The 18,339-nt window shown below is 43.1% G+C and overlaps 1 protein-coding gene across 2 annotated transcripts in view; it reads right to left on the bottom strand.

Annotated features, from left to right (window-relative positions):
* Positions 1 to 18,339, bottom strand: part of CHRNA8 (neuronal acetylcholine receptor subunit alpha-7-like) — a 58,123-nt gene that overhangs the window by 34,762 nt on the left and 5,022 nt on the right. The window contains exons 1-2 of one of the 2 annotated variants that reach the window (XM_046905263.1): positions 8,142 to 11,984; positions 6,115 to 6,254 (exon numbers count right to left, since the gene is read on the bottom strand). In XM_046905263.1, coding sequence (XP_046761219.1) covers positions 6,115 to 6,254; positions 8,142 to 8,148 — 147 coding nt within the window. In that variant the 5' untranslated portion in view covers positions 8,149 to 11,984. Of the gene's footprint in view, positions 1 to 6,114; positions 6,255 to 8,141; positions 11,985 to 18,339 lie in introns of those variants that run through there. The other variant, NM_205201.3, reaches the window with a different exon arrangement.

Below are 18,339 nucleotides of genomic sequence, written 5' to 3'. Positions count from 1 at the left end.
TAAGCCAGGCAGAAGGCAATAAAGAAAACACTGAGTTAAAAGGCAGGTTATTAAGCCTTCATGATAATACTTAACACAAGCGTGTGGGCAAAGATGTATCTGACAGGAAGTCGTAATTCCCATGGTGCCTAACTTCACTATGCTAGCAAATTCAAATGTTTAATTGGCTTAGTAAGACCAGCATTTTGATAATGCCTGGCACTTAGACGGCAGCCAAAATACTCATTCATGACTCAATTAGCCCTGGCATTCCCACTGTTGAAGCTTCATGTTAATGAATAGGACAATTTATTTAATTTTTCTTCTCAGAGTTCAAAATTGGCCACAGTAAGTGAGCTATATGACCAGAAGAGAGAATTTGGAATTGAACTTTAATGGACCCATTGGTCTATCAACGCTTCTGTAATTTTTCTGCTTGGAATCTTAATGACTGTTTTTCATGACATTAATTACAGATTTTCAGCTTTTCTAATGACGTCCAAATTTCTTCTTCAGTAACACCAATTGCTTCAGTCTCCCTGCAGTGGCAGGGAGAATTTAGTAAATCAGTGAATTTACTCTTGCAAAATGAGAACGCAACTTCTGGGGGAGAAGAATCTTTCTGGAAAAAGACACTGTTTTGTAACGTAGGTCTGTGCAAGGACAAGAAGTAAATATAGATCAGAAGGGCTGTGTAGAAAGCCCACAGATAAATGGAAAGGTATTAATCGGACAGAAAAAGAAAGAAAAAAAATAAAGATCCAGAAGGGCTGAAAGAGTTTTTCTCCCTGCTGTTTACTGATGCTTTGTAAATAAATAAAATACAGAATATCTATTTAATAATCCTTTTCTTATTACATCTCTGATTACATCTCTGTCTGTTATGTGTTCTTTGTTTCAGTCTTGAGAGGTCACGCTTACGCTGTTGAAGTTATCTATCCTGAAAAGATTTGTGCAGGATGTACTATCAGGATTATGGTTTAATCTAGTGAATGCTGATGCTATATTCGGAATAATATGTCAATGGCTGCTTATGTGTACTGGCGTATTTACATTTATTTCGTTGAATCACTCATGAGTTGACCTGGGTTTGCTCTGCAGATATTTGGCCATATGACTGCTCCGGAATGTGCAGTGAGAAGGGATGATCTAGTTGCTGTAAAGACAATTTAGGAATGGAGGGGAGAATGAGAGATAGAAATGTAACCCTTTGAGTTTCTCTAGGTGTTCAATTTACCTGCAAAACCAGCATAGCTGGCTGCTATCTTTCTCAGCTCTGCTGGGAGGAGTACTGCCGCCAGTAACACCAGCACCCACAGCCACTCAGCACTTCTTGTCCTCTGCCAACCTCTCAAAAAGGGAAAACTGTGCCTGCACTGTGTTAATGTTTTCTGGGAGGAATAAGCACATTTTCACATTACAAAGTAGAGTTTCCTTCATAAGCCACCTGCATTTACAGGGCCCTTCTCTATCTTACATCCTACAGAACACAAAAACTTAAAAGCAAGGAAATGAACCTCTAAAACATACAGAACTGACAGAAATTTTGAACTGGGAGATCCGTGACAGATGGCAGATGCCACAGAGCCGGCCTTATCATCCCCCTGCCCTTTTACCTTTACTTCGTGGTACAGTCTTTTGACAGGCAGCCTTTCTCTCCAGCAATTTTCATGCAAAGGGAGCAAGCTCCACCAAAGAGCTCATTCTACACCAGCCAGCCCTTTGGAGGCTGAATTCAAAGGTCTTACTATGTGAGGAGCAGATTGCATGGAAACTGAGCTGGCAGATGAGGGCACCTCTGACATGAAGAGCTGCTTGCAATGGAGAATTGTTGTTGTACCAATCTCTTAAAACTATCTATCTAAACCAACCAAATAACAACAACAACAAATAACAACAACAATAAACCAACAAAACAGGGTGAACTAAAGCTTCAATCCAGCAGTTTCATACCTTTCTGGTAGAGAAGGTTAAAATTATTGAGCTGCTAACGCCAAGCTAGTTTAAAACCACTGTTTATAGTAGTAATAATTGCACCTGAGCGCTCAGAGAAGGTATGTACAGATTTTTCCCACACTTTCCATCCCCAAGAAATGCACACTAAGAACAGTTCTGGTTTTCAGGAGACAATCTCAATATTTGCTCTTTACTGCCTGACTAAATTATTCTGTGATCTTGTCTTGCTGCTTTCCAGACCAATCAGGAGCTTCATGCAGCATCAAAATCTGCAGCTTACATGGGATTGTTTGCAAACACATGATCAGGTTTGGGATGATCCTGCAGTCTGTAGAATGTGCTTTCATTCTATGTGCGGTTCAGTCAAATCAAAGCAGTACACTGTAAATTTTCCATATATAGTATTTGTTTGGAATTAGTAGCTAAAAATAAAGCAATGTGTTTTTTGGCTTCTGGAAGTGCCAACTGCCTCTTCTGTGGCTGGTGGGTTTTTTTCTCAGTATTTTTGTTTCTTTCCACTGTTGACTGCACACCCTTCTTCTTACTACCAGTCTCTCAGAAACAGGAGAAAGTTGCAACAAAAAGCATTAACAACCACGTGGCATTACAAACTTGGGCAACCTGGCAAATGATGGGGAAGTTTCCTGAATCAGTGGCAAGCAGAAGAGTGAACATGAAGCAGAAAGGCAGTAGAGCACTTCATGATGTGGGAGGTGATGCACAACCAGGCCTTTGGATGGCTCTGCAGAAGATAACAATGTGAGAGTGGTGGCTGTGCCGTCCCTCTTTCTCACACAAGGCCAAAGACGGTGCTTAGCTGTGTACTGCCTATGAAGGGCATCAACACTGTTACAGGAAATTTGGAGGCGTGTTTGATTTTAGAAAGGGCTTTTGAGGCATTTATTATTTCTGCAGTATTGTGCAGCCACTTTAAAGAACTCTCCTTAAAATTAGGCTCTTTATTTGGATTTTTTTTTAAGTCTGTGATACTTGCTTTAGTTTAATTCATCATACATTTCTGTTAGTTGACTGGTGGGTTCCTTTTTTTTCATGGTACTTTTAAATTTGCACTTTGAGGAAACGTGTCCTAGAAAGCTAATCAAACAAGCTTTTGCTCTGGATAACGAAGGGCAGTGAGGAAGCTGTTGGAGTAGCATTGATGCACTGAGCTGAAGATAATGGTAAACAGTATCACAAGGAGAAAGAAAACCAAAAAAAAAGGTACTTTTTAAAGATTTCTCACCATGCTCTGACATAAAGGATATATACCCCTTCAGATAAGGTTCCCTGCAGGTGCCAGCAGGAGCAATCAAAGCCACTATTCATGATGACAAATATTTTCTACCTATCAGGCCCCAGTGAAAAAGCATGCAATTTCTTCTCTGTGAAAAATGTCTAGCCTGACTCATGGGCTGAGCTTTTAGACAAAGTAAGAAGAGGAATCTTGTTCCAGGTACTCTTGAATGTGCTCTACCCTTGCTTGGGCTGTCAGGGCCCAGCAGGGCCTAGCAGAGCTCTCTGGGAGGGTTCACCAGCCAAAACCACCACTGGTGCCAGGGAAGGGCCTGACACCCTAGGGAATGTGGAAGCCCCAAGCAAGAGTGATCCCTGGACATGGCAACCCAGGTCTTGTGAAGGGACGGATGTCCTTCACTTGCACTTGCCTCTGTGAAAAGCAGAGAACATGTTCTTCAAGGTCTTGAGTACAGCAGCTGGCTTTGGCCTCTTGTCTGACTGAGACATCCCTTGGTTGGCCTTGTGATGCATGCAGCTAAGAAGAGGTTACTGATCCTTTGTACCGTGCCTGCTGCTCTTTACATCACAACCCACCTCTTAAACAAATGTTTCCTTCAGCAGCTGGAGCATCCAGATGCTGCAGTCTCTTCTGCCAGCAGTGGAGGCTGAGCAGCAGCGTTCACACTGAGGACTTGCTTCCTGACAGTATATTCATGTACCACTTCCTATATTGGGTACTGGACTCCATGGGAATGGTGTTCTGTGGATTTTGGTTCAGCCATCTGTTGATGTCACATTGGCCCTTCTACTCATCTATTGCAGAAACTTGAGTGCCACACTGTCACAGACATCCTGGTCAATGTCTCCACTGCTGGAGGTAGCACATGGTGCAGCTCTCAGAATAGCCAAGAGGAGAAATGATCACCTAAAATGCCTTGTGTAAACAAGGGAGGAATATTTCTCCCTTAGCCCCAAACTGAAACACTTCCTACACCCAAATAGAGAGTAGTCCAGGGCCCATCTGTTCCCATGCAGATGTTCCCATGCAACTCCTATGATGATAAGAACCTTATGCACAGCTCATATTGTCCCTGACATGGTTTCTTCTGCAACTGTACGGTGTGAATGAGGATACTTCAGTCCATATACAAAGGACTGGAGGAAACAGACATCTTTTTCACATTGTGTAGGAGACAAATTTCAGGTTACTCTGCATTACTGATTGCAGGTTGTGAGATCATGAGCATGGGGCAAGTCACTAATGCTCTGAGCCGAAGAACTTACAGCATTTGTAGTGTGTGCAGAGACAGAGGGAAGCAAAGCAGTGCTTCTACGTATGCATGACCATCCAGACAACCCCTTTCCTATTGTAGACAATCAAAAAGCAATAGAGGAATTAAATTGGTTGCAACAGGCATTGACATAACACAGATAGAGTACTTTGAGAAATGTAGCCTGCTGAAAGGATGTATTTCACATGTGCATGTGAAACCCAGCTGAAAAAAGGCTTTATGTAACTCTTCCCTCTGACTGACTGACTGACTTTGAAAATGTACAGTCACAGCCTGAAGGCTGAAAAGTCCCCCCTGCTACCCTTAACCTTCAAATTACCGCATGAAAACACTGTAGGAAAAAGAATGTTTGAAGCAAGATCTTTGGAGCTAAGATGCCTCCGCCAAACCTGGAATTGCTCACTGGAATTTACTTGAAAGTAGCTGGAGGATTTATCTGCTCTTTCGTTCATGAAGAGGTTTGTGAGCTCTTGCCATGAATGAGTGACTTCAGCTAAGGGTACTGATCTCCCTCTTCCAGCTCAGTGCATTTGCTAATGTGTCAAAAGAGAAAGCAGCTTATCCTGCCTGAGTGGCTGCTGCCTGCCTCAGGAGGACCACAACTAGCTGGTCCTGGTACTGGTGCTGCATGATGCTGGGGGGCCAGAGCACCGGGGGCCTGCTTGCCCCTCCAGAGAGAGTGCCTGGTGAGCTGCACATTTTCAGAAAGGTTGTGGATACTTCTAAAAGTTTATATGTTTGAGACCTCTGACAAACTGGTCTGCAAATGCACAGTATTTGGAAGTTTTTCTCTTTCCGCCTTGTTCTCTCCCCATCAGTGACAGTGCACTAGAAACCATTCCACATGGCTATGGAAATAATAGGAAGAAAGGAGAAGCACTAATTTCTTCAGCTGTTTGTTGCTTTGACAAGCTGAAAGTGGTCAAAACTGTCCTCTTCACCATTTTGTTTTCCATGCATGTGAGATTAATTCTATATAGCGTATTTCATGATACAGAATCCTCTTCAGGATGAAAAAGGGATTTGAATTCAGTTTATTATGTTGAAATTTTCCATTGCTCAAATCTCCAGACTTGAAATGTATGCTGCAGAGAGATCAGTAAAGACAATTAGAGGGCTGTGCCTCCAGCTTTTGCTTTTATGCATTTCTAACCTCATCTCAAGGCAGAATCTTTCAATTGCAATGCATGATAAAGACATAATGGGAGAAGAGGTCAATGCCATTGTAATGTCTAAAGAAAAGGTGTAACTGCAGCGATGTTGGCTTTTAACATCGCACATGGTCTTCAGTGATTGCATCCTGCATGGCTCTGAGAAGAACATATTAATAATTTGTAATGACACATGGCTTCTAAACTACTGCATTCCTTTTTTTTTTTTTTTTTCTCTTTAAAATAAATGAAAAACTACATAATCTTCTTGCAGCTCATGTTGTATCATGGTTGTGGAGATGGTTGTGCTTCTAGGAGGATATTCACTCTTTCAAAGTGTCAAAACATGTACTCTAGCGCTTAGGGAGAATGCTCAGTCAAAGCCATCCTGCTCTCACCTCTGACAGCCTGATTAAGAGGAAATGTTTGGTACCTTCATGAGAGGTCAGATTAGTTATGCTGAATGGGTGCCGTAGAGAACAGTACAGCCAGCGACTTACCACATCAATTATCTGCAGCAAAGAAAGCTGAAGCTCAACTACAATGGGCTGGGAGTCATTCATGACTGGGCGCTCCAGACGATTGTAGTTTCTCAGCAGATCTCTGTACAAGCGTCTCTGGCTTTCACCCTGCTGAGATACTGGGGGAAGAGAAAGAAGGTCACTGTCACTCAGGCTGGCCATGCTATCCCCATCATTTGTCTGCTTAGCAAAAAGTGCTTCTTAATGTGTCAGTAATTCAAAATCATTTCCCAAAAGTTCCAAAACCAAAAAGGTGTGACAGACACATTTTTTCTGCATATGTAACTGACGAGCTTCTAAAGAGAATAACATTTGCTAACACTCAGGAACTACTGAACAGTCTTTTGGGCTCAGAGTAAAAGTCCCCCACATTTGGGCTCCCCTCCTGACGATGGTCAGTGACTCCAGAACTACCAGACAGCTTGCTGGAAGGCAGTAAGAGAGCTTTTTTTTTTATTTGCTTGCTCTTGTTTCCTAGCAATGGAGTTCAGTGTGCCAGCACTGGTATTACTTGGACATATTCTGTGTTTACCCAGCATGAGCAATGGGTATACTTATTACTCAGAGCAGACGTATCAGGCTTTTCTGTGTGTGTGGTCAGGAAGTAGTAAAAAGCCTTCTTCATAGTGTCTTCAGTTTTATGTGTCAGTCTCTCCAGGCTTTGGGTTACTTCCCTTGCCTTTTTTCCAAACAAGGTGGTGGTATGAAGGCTAGAATGTTTGATAGGTATGTATAATGGTGATACTGAACTGAGGGTGTTAGATGCTTAACTTCTCCTCCGGTGGGAATAATCAACAGAAGATGCCATGCAGACACATAACCTTGTTAATGACTAGCAGAACTTCAAGATGTGCTTAAATTGTGATGTATGTGCTTAAATCAAGACGTATGCTGCTGCTGTGTGATGGTTCCTCAGCTTTGCACTGGGTGCGGAGAGACTTCATGTGAATGTTGTTGCTGTGCTTCCTGCCCACAGCTATCATGGGTGTAGCAGCGATGGATCAGGTCTCATCCCTGGGAAGGCCAGCAGTTTGCTGGGACACACTGCTCAGGAGCTTGGGTCCACCAAGTGGTGCAGGTGTTGGTGCTCTGGCCGGTGTCAGCCGGAGCATTACGGAGAGATGCATCAGACAGGGTGAGTGTCATGGGCTGCAGCTCCCTGAGGACAAATCTCTCCTGTCAACGTGAGTATGCATTCCCTGATCTGTGGAAAACCAACCCCTGAGAGGGAATCTACACTCTGAATTGTTATTACTTTGGACTGAAGCATTTTTACTCCACTGCAGCTCCTGCTCTCCGTGTGTGTCACTCTTAAACTCTTGACCAGAGCTCTTCACATTGAGGCCAGGACTCCTCCCACAGTAGTTAATTTGAATGCCTTTTACACCATCCAAACAAACCCTAAGTGCCAGCTTTCCTGTTCCCCAGCTTTTTACTGTGCTCAGCAAGCCCTGTAAGCCTGGAATGGGCATCTCTCAAACACAGCAGACAGACCTTTTAAAGCCGGTAATATTACTCAATTTATAAATCTGTTGAATTCATGTTCCCTTTGGTTTTCCTGATACTAAACGGAGTTTTGTGGCTTATGAACTTGGCAGTGCCTGGTGAATGAGCAGGAGAAGTATTTCTGTTTAATTTGGTGAGCTGCACTGACACACCACCCTTATGGACACTTTCTTCTCTTGAATAATACATTACATGGTCATGGGGTATGAGGGGACGAGATGCTTTAGGGCTGCTCCAATAGCCCTTGCTGACAAATTGGATGCCACGTTTTACCATCTGCAATAAGCAGTTCTGGCCACAGTTTCTCTGCTTCACCAGTTTAAGCAAGCTTTCCTGCAAGGCATTAATTTAGGTCCTCAATATTTGCTTTCCAGTGCCTCAGCACACCCCAGTTCCCTCGTAAGAGCCCTCTGTAAGGAGGAAAACAGAGAAAACAGTAACACAATGCCCAATGGATAGAGGTTCTATGATTTGAACAAATTTGCTGTTCTTTCACTTACCCAGCATGCTTCCCTAGCTTCCTCCTCCATGTTCCTGCGCCTTAGGGAAGGAATGACTGTCTGCACTTCTGCCCTCATCCTGAGTGCTTATGTAATGGTTGGCTCCAACATTCCTTTTAAACTGTCTACCTCAGCTTTTGCAACAGAGAATTGCCTTCTCCAGGCTCTGGTAGTCAGCTCGGCTGCTGAGTGCCGTGATACCATCACTGTTGTGGTGCATTAAAAGAGCTCATTCAGAGAGGTCTGACTGGGACAGACATGAGCACAACCTTGAGTATTCCAGGAAAATGTCTTCACACTGTGAGCTCAGCCTACAGCACTTTACTGCATATTACTGCTCTTCTTATACCATAAGAAGAGCATCTTATACCTTATACCTGGTTTGCCATCCTATCCTCAACTCTCCCCTCTGCAATGGGGTCCTGTAACTTTCCTACCTCATGTACCCAAAATTGTTAAGGTATCCTTAGCTGATCTATACATAGCCTGGTTGAACTGGCATAAACAGCCACATGTTTATGTGCCCCCAGTTAAGTATACGAAATTACAGAGATTCAGAAGCAGTGGATGTCTTGGGGTATCCTGGGATGTAGCCATGGCAGTTGTTGGCATTACAAAGATCTGGTGAGTCCAATCAGAATACCATTTCTCTGCTACATTTGCTTTGGAGGAGGAAATGAGGTGGGTGGCAAGTCAGACCTGTGTTTTCATAGACTTTTTCTTTAAACTGTAATTTTCAAATACTTAATGTCTCCTATTCCAGAGAGATTGCTGCTTTTTTCCCTTCTAATGCTTGTGCTAATGCATTGTGACACTACATCTCTGTGTGCTAAGTGGAGTGTTTGCTGGAGATGGGGAAATCTGGATCTCCCAGGAATAGTGGTAGAATAAGCTTCACCATCGCCTGCTCCTCACACACAGAAACCTGATCAAAAGCAGTGGCGCCCTGAGCTCACTGGTCGCTAATGCATTGTTTCATCTTTTCAATTAGGCTGGAGGTTGGGTGTGAAAACTTAATGTTGCCAGGTCAGTCTCCCAAAGTCTGCTCCCAGTCAGACTTGCTTGGCTACGTACATTACAGGAGAAGTACAAGTAACTGGCATGGACATTAAGAATTATGTCTTCTAGATATAGGATCTTTGATTAAAAAGCCTGCCCACTTTGAGTAAAAAATGTCCCACTGCCTCAGCCAGTATCCTGTGTTGCTGAATTACAGAGGAAACAGTGGGAAATCACTCTCAAGGAACACACAAGTAGCAATGGTAACAGACTGACACAGAAGAATTACAATTTCTCTAAAAAAGGGAAAAGCTGTTTTCTTTTTTTTTTCTTTTTTTTTTTTTTTTTTTTGTTTCTTTCTTTCTTTGTTTTTCTAATGATCAAATTTGATTTCCAAGTTCTGTTTCTGGTGGAAGGAACAACAAGCACTGAGGACTTGGAGGGGATGTGCACTAGATTCTGAAGGGCTCTGCTTTGTGGAAAGGGCACCAAAGCTGCCTATCTGTGGGACCAGAAATTGAAAACAAACAAGCAAAATAAAATCTGGGAACAGAACATGATTTCCAGCAAAGAATACTGTAAGCTTCTAGAATAGAAGCTGTTTCATCTCAGTGTCCTCATCAGGGCTGCTGGATTTCTCTCTTGAAAATATGCTTTAAACAAAAAGCCGCTGGGCTGGAGTTATTAAGTGAAATGAAATTACTAAAGGTAGGCAGAATTTTGGAGTAGGTTGTGACTCAGCTTTACACTCTGTGTAACCTAAATTGGCTCCCTAAGCTGCTCCTGCAGCTTGCAGACATTTGGCAGGCAGAAGACAATTAACCCATGGCAGGGATAAAGTCCCCTTATGGTTTTGTGAAGAGCTTAATGTAGAGTAGGTGTATTCATGGACTATGTTAACATATACTGTACCTCTCTGAATCTCCCCTCATACAGCAGCCTGTGCAAAGTCTGCAACACACCCATACTGCAATGTTCACCAGTTGATAATTTTGACCCATAAGCAGCTACAAAACTCTTCTGTGAACATATATTATAATGAAATTATCTCTTTCTTTTTAGGATGGAGTCGCTGAGAACCACTCTGCAAAGTAACCTGCCCAGGAACGATTTCTCTATTGCACTATGCTACCATCTTCTCTAACAAGAAATACAACAAAATACGCGTCCCTCTAAATGTGTTACTGTGAGATCAGGGAAATTCCCCTTGAGGAGCAGTGTGGTGTCCTTCGTGCTGGATCAGGGCATCCTATGAAGTAAATGAAAAAACAAGATGGTGGCTTCTCTATGGGCTTATTTCTGAAATGCAGCAGAACAGCTGCCGTCCTCCTCCATTCACCTACAGCATGCTTGCCTTAAGTTACTTCTGCAAGAAACAAAAAAAAGGCACCTTGCTACCAGTTCATGGTCTGGACTCTATCTTCCTTTGCACACACACAGTTTGCATGTAGGATTTCAGCGTTGTTAAATACAGACGTGCTGCAATGCCCCAGACAGGTTAGGCAGAGTCAGTAGGAATGAAACATGAAATATTTGGTTATCAAACAAACATCTGCAAAGCTTTAGTAGCTAAGCTGCAGAGATCTCCTCAGAGCAAGTCTAGAAGCAAGTTAATAACTGCATCCAGGAATCTGGATAAGTGTGGCTTAACAGCTAGAATGAGAGAGGCATCTCTGATAAGATTTGCACAGATGGTGTCTCATACTGACTATGAGCCACCATGGCATCTATAAAGGGTTTTGAATTCTCTGAGATACTGAGATTAGATCAAGCTGGTGTTGGCTGATGTCAGCTCCAAGTCAGCAACTGGGCATGCCTACGCTCGAGACAAAATGTCTTGCTGCCAGTGATGGCAAGGAGAGCTGCCTCAGTTGGCATGTGTGCTTTGGGGTGACATAAGATATGCTGACCTGAACATGATTCAGGTACCTGTGCATTCCACAACGCTAAAATTAGATGTTTAAATGACCCCAATCTCTCATTTCCTAGGAGCAGTGCTGTCACATCTTGGCTGCTAGATTCTACCGCTCTGCTTGGCATGCAGAGCTCCCTGAGCTCCAAGGCAGCCCAGCCTTACCAGTTTCGCAGGTTTGCTCCATAAGGGGTAAACTCCCTGATCTAGCGTTCCTGGTGTGGGCCACAGAATGTCTTGCAGTGCAGAGCAACTAAATAATCAAACATTAATAGGAGGGTAGGCGGAAGTACAGGGATTTCCAAGCTGATCTGAGCCATCCTATTTACGTTTATTGATCATTCCTCCTCTTGTTAATGTTGTTCCCTGGATTTATTTTGATAATCTCTTGATTATTATTATTATTATTATTATTATTATTATTATTATTATTATTATTATTATTTTGTCTGCATTGAGCCAGCTTCTAGCTGAACCCTTTCTGGTTGTTGCTCATTTCTCTTGGCACAGTCCTGAGCTATTGCTTTATTCATGTGGGACTATGGGAGCCATTCGTACCTAAAGCATTTTCAGTTCAAACGTCCTATTCTCCCTATGCCATTTTTATTGACTCATCTGCATGTTGACGTGTTTCTGAATTACAAAGCATGCCTTTTTCTTATCTTTTTGAAAAACCATTGCAAGAAGCATTTGCATAAGCACAGCTGTTAAAATCAACAGCATATCCCTGGTTGATTACATGTTCAAACATTTTGTCCCCTACTGCTTCAGAAAAGGTCCAAAACTGCAGAAGTATTGTGCTTGTGGCATTTATTTGCTCTTCTTGTATTTTCTGCAGGTATTTCACCATTTTGTTGTTGTTGTTGTTTGTTTTGTTTTTAGTATTTTCCTCTTTGTGTACTGTTCTTTTGCCACATTCCCCCTCCCCTCCCTTCCCCCCTTTTTTTTTGAGGGTGGTGTTTCTGTTAGTTTTGTTTCTCACTGTTTTGCAAAAGAAGCTGATGGAGTTCTGGACTTTATGAAAACCAGTGTCATTACACTGGTAGGTATTTTTCTATTTAATTGTACCACGATTACCTAATATATGAGTGTGACTGGAACATCCACACAGCAAAAGCCACTAGGAAAACCCTTGGGCAGCAGAGCTAGGTCCTGGAATTTTCAAGTATTTTCCTAACAACCTGCAGATTCTTCCAGAGCATTTCAGTATTTATTTTCTTTTTAGCTTATCACTGTTTTCTTTCAGAGATTTTAGCTATTCCTGCAGGAATGCAAATAGAATTATCACAGGAAGATAGAAAGCACATACAACTATGAATTATGAGGGAAGTAGCAGGAGTGGATGAAAAGCACGTTGTTTCACAGGTGGCTTCCTTGGCATTAATAATTGGAACGGCAACAACACTTAAATATAGTATAGTTACACCGCTTCGGTAACTATTAAAAAGCGCTCACCTTATTTTGTATATTTTCCCAATTTCTGAGAATGTAAAGCATGTTGCTACCATATGCCACTTAATCCCCAGAGACACAGATGTGTCCCATCCGCTTTTGTTCTTATGTCCAGCATTTTCGCTTTTATCTGCGGCTGCAAAAGCATTATTCCTTTCAATGCCTTTGATTCAAAATGCACACCATCACACCTTCAGGGAAGAGTACTCACACACAAGACAATGGAACCATATCAGCTGCCTCAGCCCCATGTGTGTCTGTCCGTGAGTACTGTGTATTTGAATACATCCCTCATTTAAAACTTCTTTTTAATCTGCTTCCCTTCTGGGTAATCTTTGACTCTTATCTTCAGCTTTCACCATGCAGATTATTTTTGCATCTTACATTCAGAATTCATTAGATACCCAGAGGAATGTGAGAAATGCTGTGTTTTCTGAGGCAAAAAGGACCTGTTCTTCCCGACACTGGTCATTTCTGTTCCTTTCTACCAGATAAAGAGCTTCCAGCAGAGATGGTATTAAAGGGTATGTGAGGAAAGGTTTCAACTCAAAGACTTCAGGCACATGACAACGTGCTAAAAAGAGTATATAGGCCATTATATAATGAAAGGACGGGATTATTTTTTCAGTGGTCCTGATGGCTTGGTGCAGATGTTTTAAAGGCTGAGATATGCGTGTAAGATGAAGAGACACGCATTAAGATATTAACAGCATGATACCTCTCAAATGTTTGCCAGTTATCAGAACTACCTCACTGCTCCAGATTAGAAACATAACTGACTGCAGGCATACAGGATAAAAAAAACCTGTTTTTTTACTGAGATGCTAGTTTATATCAGCTCCATGCAATATAAGTGTAAGTTACTACAATAACAGAAGTGAGTAGCACAGGAAGAGGGAGATGGGCAAGGGTCAGGAGTGGGAATCCACCCTGCTCTCTCCCCCCCCCCCCCACCCTGAAACATGTTAGAGGGAGTTGTGGTTGTGTGGAGATGACTCCTGCCTGCCATCCCAGGATCTCTGGGGAGAAGCAGTGCTGGATGCCCAGGGAAATACATAAAATCATGTGGTAAAAGTGAGGCACAGGGGACGTGGTCACCAGCAGACTAGAGTGGGCTTCTGAATTCCCCACCCACACTGGTTTGCAGGGCAGCTTGTCACCACCCTTCACCTCTGCACATATCAGCACCCAAGCCAGTAATCAAGGGAAAGCCTTCCTAAGGAAAGTCTTATGAGATTCACTAACCAAGTGCTGCTAGTAAGACAAAAGGAACTCACTCCAAGCCCACTAAACACCATTGCAACAGACCAGAGCCACTGCAGTGTGCTTGGACACACTAAGTGGTTCATTTCCACAGGACAGTTGACAACATTTTCACTCTGACCTGCCTCCTATGTCTTCCAGAGCAATTTCATACTATCACCAGTGCCAAAGAACCTTCACAACATGGCAGTGGTTTTGATGCAAGGCTGCTCCCTCACCTCTGACATGTGGAAAAGATTATGCTTCCTCCAACTCGTAGAGGTAAGTTTGTGACTAACAAATGGAAGAACTGTGCTTGATTTTTATCTTTGCTTTCTTCACGTCTTGGGGACATTTCTATTCCCGGGAGGTTGCCTCATCTTTCCGTCCTATTATATTTATAATATTTTCAGAGTAGCAAATGGAGACTGGACAATAGTGTTGCACAGCAAACTGAACATGTCATTGCAGCATTCAGCACTGCTGTTATCTGCATTGGGTGTAGAAAAAAAAATGTATCTGTCTTCTTAACTGTCATCTTCTGAGCTTTCACCAGACTTAGTTATCTGCTTTGATACCTGCAATCATTATTACACCTCTCTGTCCAACTAGGTTTTCCCAGATTTAGAAAATTAATGATGAACTTCTGCCCTGTCAGACAGCAAACTGTACTTGCATAACAAAACAGAGCACCAAAGACACTGAGGATGCAAAAGGCAGGGATAACTCCTGTATCCTCTTCCTATGTTGTTCAAGCCTTATGTATGGCCTGTGAGTAAACTAAGTGGGCTGCAATGTTTGAGAGGAATAGTCAGGGCACTGATGGGCAATGTAAGACCTGGAAATGTAAAGAAAGTTGTAAGTTTGTCTTTTCTGTGTCAGGAACTCAAATGATAGATGACAAGAAACATGGTGCCAGAGCCCTGTGAAAGGTTTTGCTGTTGAGAATTTTGACAGCATCTTGAACAGCTGATCATTTTTCATCCTTGTCTGTGCTCCATACCTGAACTGGGAAATAGGAAAATACATCTTTCCATGCTTTGGTGACCCAGGTCTTCAAACACAAAGGGAGTTGTAAATACAGGCACAAAAATTTCCACCAGGGAGTCTGAATTTATTCCTTGTGGAAGACAAAAGCTCCTTCTAAGGCTGTCTTGATGAGAGAAATGGATAACTCTTAGCAAATTAGGCTTGTGATGAACAAAACAAAGATCTGTAGAGATCTGACCTCAGACATAGAAAATCATAAGAAGATGTTTAATTTGGCTGAGTCAGCCTGATTTGATTTTGAGCATATAAAGTGGCAGAACTCAGTCTGCATCATGTGTTGATGCTGTTTTCTATATCCTGAATGTCACCAGGTCTCAGTGACATGTGTGTGTTTTAACATCAGATTCTGTTTTCAGGATGGTAAATGCTGCTTTTGTTTTTCTCATGTCCTGGTTTTGTTGGAATCAATAAGAATATGAAATTCACGGCTTTCACTGCTGTTGTCTGGCAGTCAAAACTGCACTGGCTGATTGACTCAGATCCCAACTAAGAGGAAGAAAGAATTTTACATGAAAATGAGGTACTTCTAGGCATTGATGATCTGCATCAGCAGCAGCAATGTGAGTAATGTGAGCAATGTGAGGAAGGTACAATCAGCACCTTGCACGTGGTCTTAGTGAACCTCATTGGGTTCATATAGGCCCACTTCTCAAGCCTGTCCTCCAGGTCCCTGTGGATAGCGTCCCTTCCTTCTATTGTGTCAAATGTACCATTCAGCTTGATGTCACCAACAAACTTGGTGAGGGTGCACTCGATCCCACCATCTATGTCACTGATAAAGATGTAGAAGAACACCAGTCCAAACACAGAATCCTTGGGGACACCATATATCACCAGCTTCCATCTGGACATGGAGCCATTGACCACAACCCTTTTGCTGCAATCTTCCAACTAACTTTTTATCCACCGAATAGTCTACCCTTCAAATCCATCTCCGTCCAGTTCAGAAATAAGGATGTGGTATGGGACCTTGCCAAAGGCCTTGCAGAAGTCCAGGTAAACAACAGAGGCTCCTCCTTTGTCCACTGATGCTATCACTCCATCACAGAAGGCTATCAGATGGCTGGCTGTCTAGGATCACCTTCTCATCTTGAGTGTGCCCTAACATATTTTGAAGAAAGATCCATCCAGTGATCTACCCAGGTACAGGCATGAGGCTCACTGTCCTGTAGCTCCTCAGATCTTCCTTTCTGCTTTTCTTAAAATTGAGAGTGATGATTCTCTTTTTCCTGGGGACTTTGCCACAGACAGACACAATTTTTCAAGTACAATGGACAGCAGCTTGGCAACCACATCAGGCAGTTCCTTCAGAAACGTGGGATACATATTGTCTGGCCCCACAAACTTGTATACATTCATCCTATTGAGGTGGTCTCAAATTTGCTCCACTCTTACACTGGGAAGGATTTTGCTCCCCAAGCCCCGCGTAGAGGTTCAGGAACACGAGGGAAGTTGGAAGCCTGACTGTCAGAGAAGACTGAGGCAAAAAACTCTCCATATCTGTTGAAGCCAGTTCTCCCTTCTCATTTATCAAAGAGGGTACACTCTCCCTTGCCTGCCTCTTCTGACCAGTGTATCTAAAGAAACCCTCCTTGTTACTTTTCACATCTCTTATCTATAATATAATATAGAATATAGGAATGTTGTCACGGCATGTAGGGATAAAAAGAGAAAGGTTAAGGACCTCTTGGAATTGAATCTTGCAAAGGAGGTAAAGGATGACAAGAAGGGTTTTTTGTTTGTTTTGTTTGTTTGTTTGAAGTAAGTAAACAGTAAAAGGAAAATTAGGGAGAATGTTGGTCTCCTACTAAATGAGGTGAGTGCTTTGGTAACAGAACACTGAGAAGGCAGAGCTTCTGAATGCCTTCTTATCTTCAGCCTTTATTGCTAAGACTAACCCTCAGGAATCCCAGACCTGGAGGTAAGAGAGTGTGGGTAAAGGAAGACTTTCTGTTGGTCAAACAGGATTTGGTCAGAGACCATCTAGCCAAAATCAATGCACACAAATCAATGAGCCCTGATGCACCCACAGGTGCTGAGAGAACTGGCAGAGGTGACTGCTGAACTGCTCTCTATCATCTTTGAGAGATCCTGGCAAATGGAAGAGGTACCTGAAGACGGGTGGAAAGCCAGTGTCACTCCATTCCTTAAAAAGGGCAAGAAGGAGGATCCAGGAAACTACAGGTCAGTCAGCCTCACCTCCATCCCTGGAAAGGTGAATATCTTGCTCTGGATGCCATCTCCAAGTAATTGGGAACAGAAGAAGGTTATCAGGAGTAGTCAGCATGGATTCACCGAAGGGAAATCATGCTTGACAGGCCTAGTAGCCTTCTATGATGTCATCACTGGCTGGGTAGATGGGGAGAGAGCAGTGGGTGTTGTGTACCTTGACTTCAGCAAGGCATCTGACACTGTCTCCCACAGCGTCCTCATTGTGAAATTTAGAAAATGTGGGATAGATGAGTGGACAATGAGTGAGGTGGATTGGGAACTGCCTTGCTGGCATTGCTCAGAATGTTGTCATCAGCAGTGCAGAGTTTGGTTGGAGGCCTGTAACTAGCAGTGTTCTCCAGAGGTCAGTTCTGGGTCTGGTCTTGTTCTACATTTTCTTCAATGACCTGGAAAAAGGGATAAGTCCACTCTCAGCAAGTTTGCTGACAATACAAAGCTGGGAGGATTGGCTGACATACCTGCAGAGAAGGACCTGGGTGTTCTGGTGGACAACAGGTTGGCCATGAGGCAGCAGTGTGCCCTTGTGGCCAAGAAGGCCAGTGGTGTCCTGGTGTGCATTAAAAAAAGCGTGGCCAGGTCGAAGGAGGAGATCTTCCCTCTCTATTCTGCCCTGGTGAGGTCACATTTAGACTACTGTGTCCAGTTCTGGGCTCTCCAGTTCAGAAAAGACAGGAATCTCCTAGAATTAGTCCAGTGGAGAATCACAAAGATGACAAAGGGACTGGAGCACCTCCCTTGAGGTGAGGAAAGGCTGAGAAACATGGGTCTGTTCAGGCTGCAGAAAAGAAGACTGAGAGCGGACCTGATGTTTATAAATATCTAATAGGAGCTGGGAGGCAAATCATTGAGGCCAGGCTCTTCTCGGTGGTGTGTAGCAATAGGACAAAGAGCAATGGCCTAAACCTTTAGCACAGGAAGTTCTGTATTAACATGTGGAAGAGCTTTGTAGTAAGGGTGATGCAGCACTGGGACAGGTCGCTCAGAGAGGTTGTGGGGTCTCCTTCTACAGAGATATTCAAGACCTGTCTGCATGCCTACCTGTGCAACCTATTGTAGGGTACCTGCTTGAGCAGGGGGGGTTGGACTCGATCTCTTGAGGTCCCTTCCAACCCCTGCAATTGTGTGATTCTATGGTTCAGTGATAATGGAGCCAGACTCTCCTGTGAGATGCTCAGGTGTATCACCAGCCAGACAGAAATCACAACCATTTCATTTCCAGGAGATCAGAACAGTCTTTTTCCTCTGAAGGATGCTCAACATAAGAGAGACCATGTTCTTTGGAGATCTTCCCAGATCCAGAACCAGAATTAA

Source organism: Gallus gallus, chromosome Z (assembly GCF_016699485.2).
Source record: "Gallus gallus isolate bGalGal1 chromosome Z, bGalGal1.mat.broiler.GRCg7b, whole genome shotgun sequence".
Lineage (NCBI taxonomy): Eukaryota > Metazoa > Chordata > Aves > Galliformes > Phasianidae > Gallus > Gallus gallus.
The sequence above is the reverse complement of the archived record's forward strand: the minus strand, read 5'-3'. Positions and strand labels throughout refer to the sequence as shown.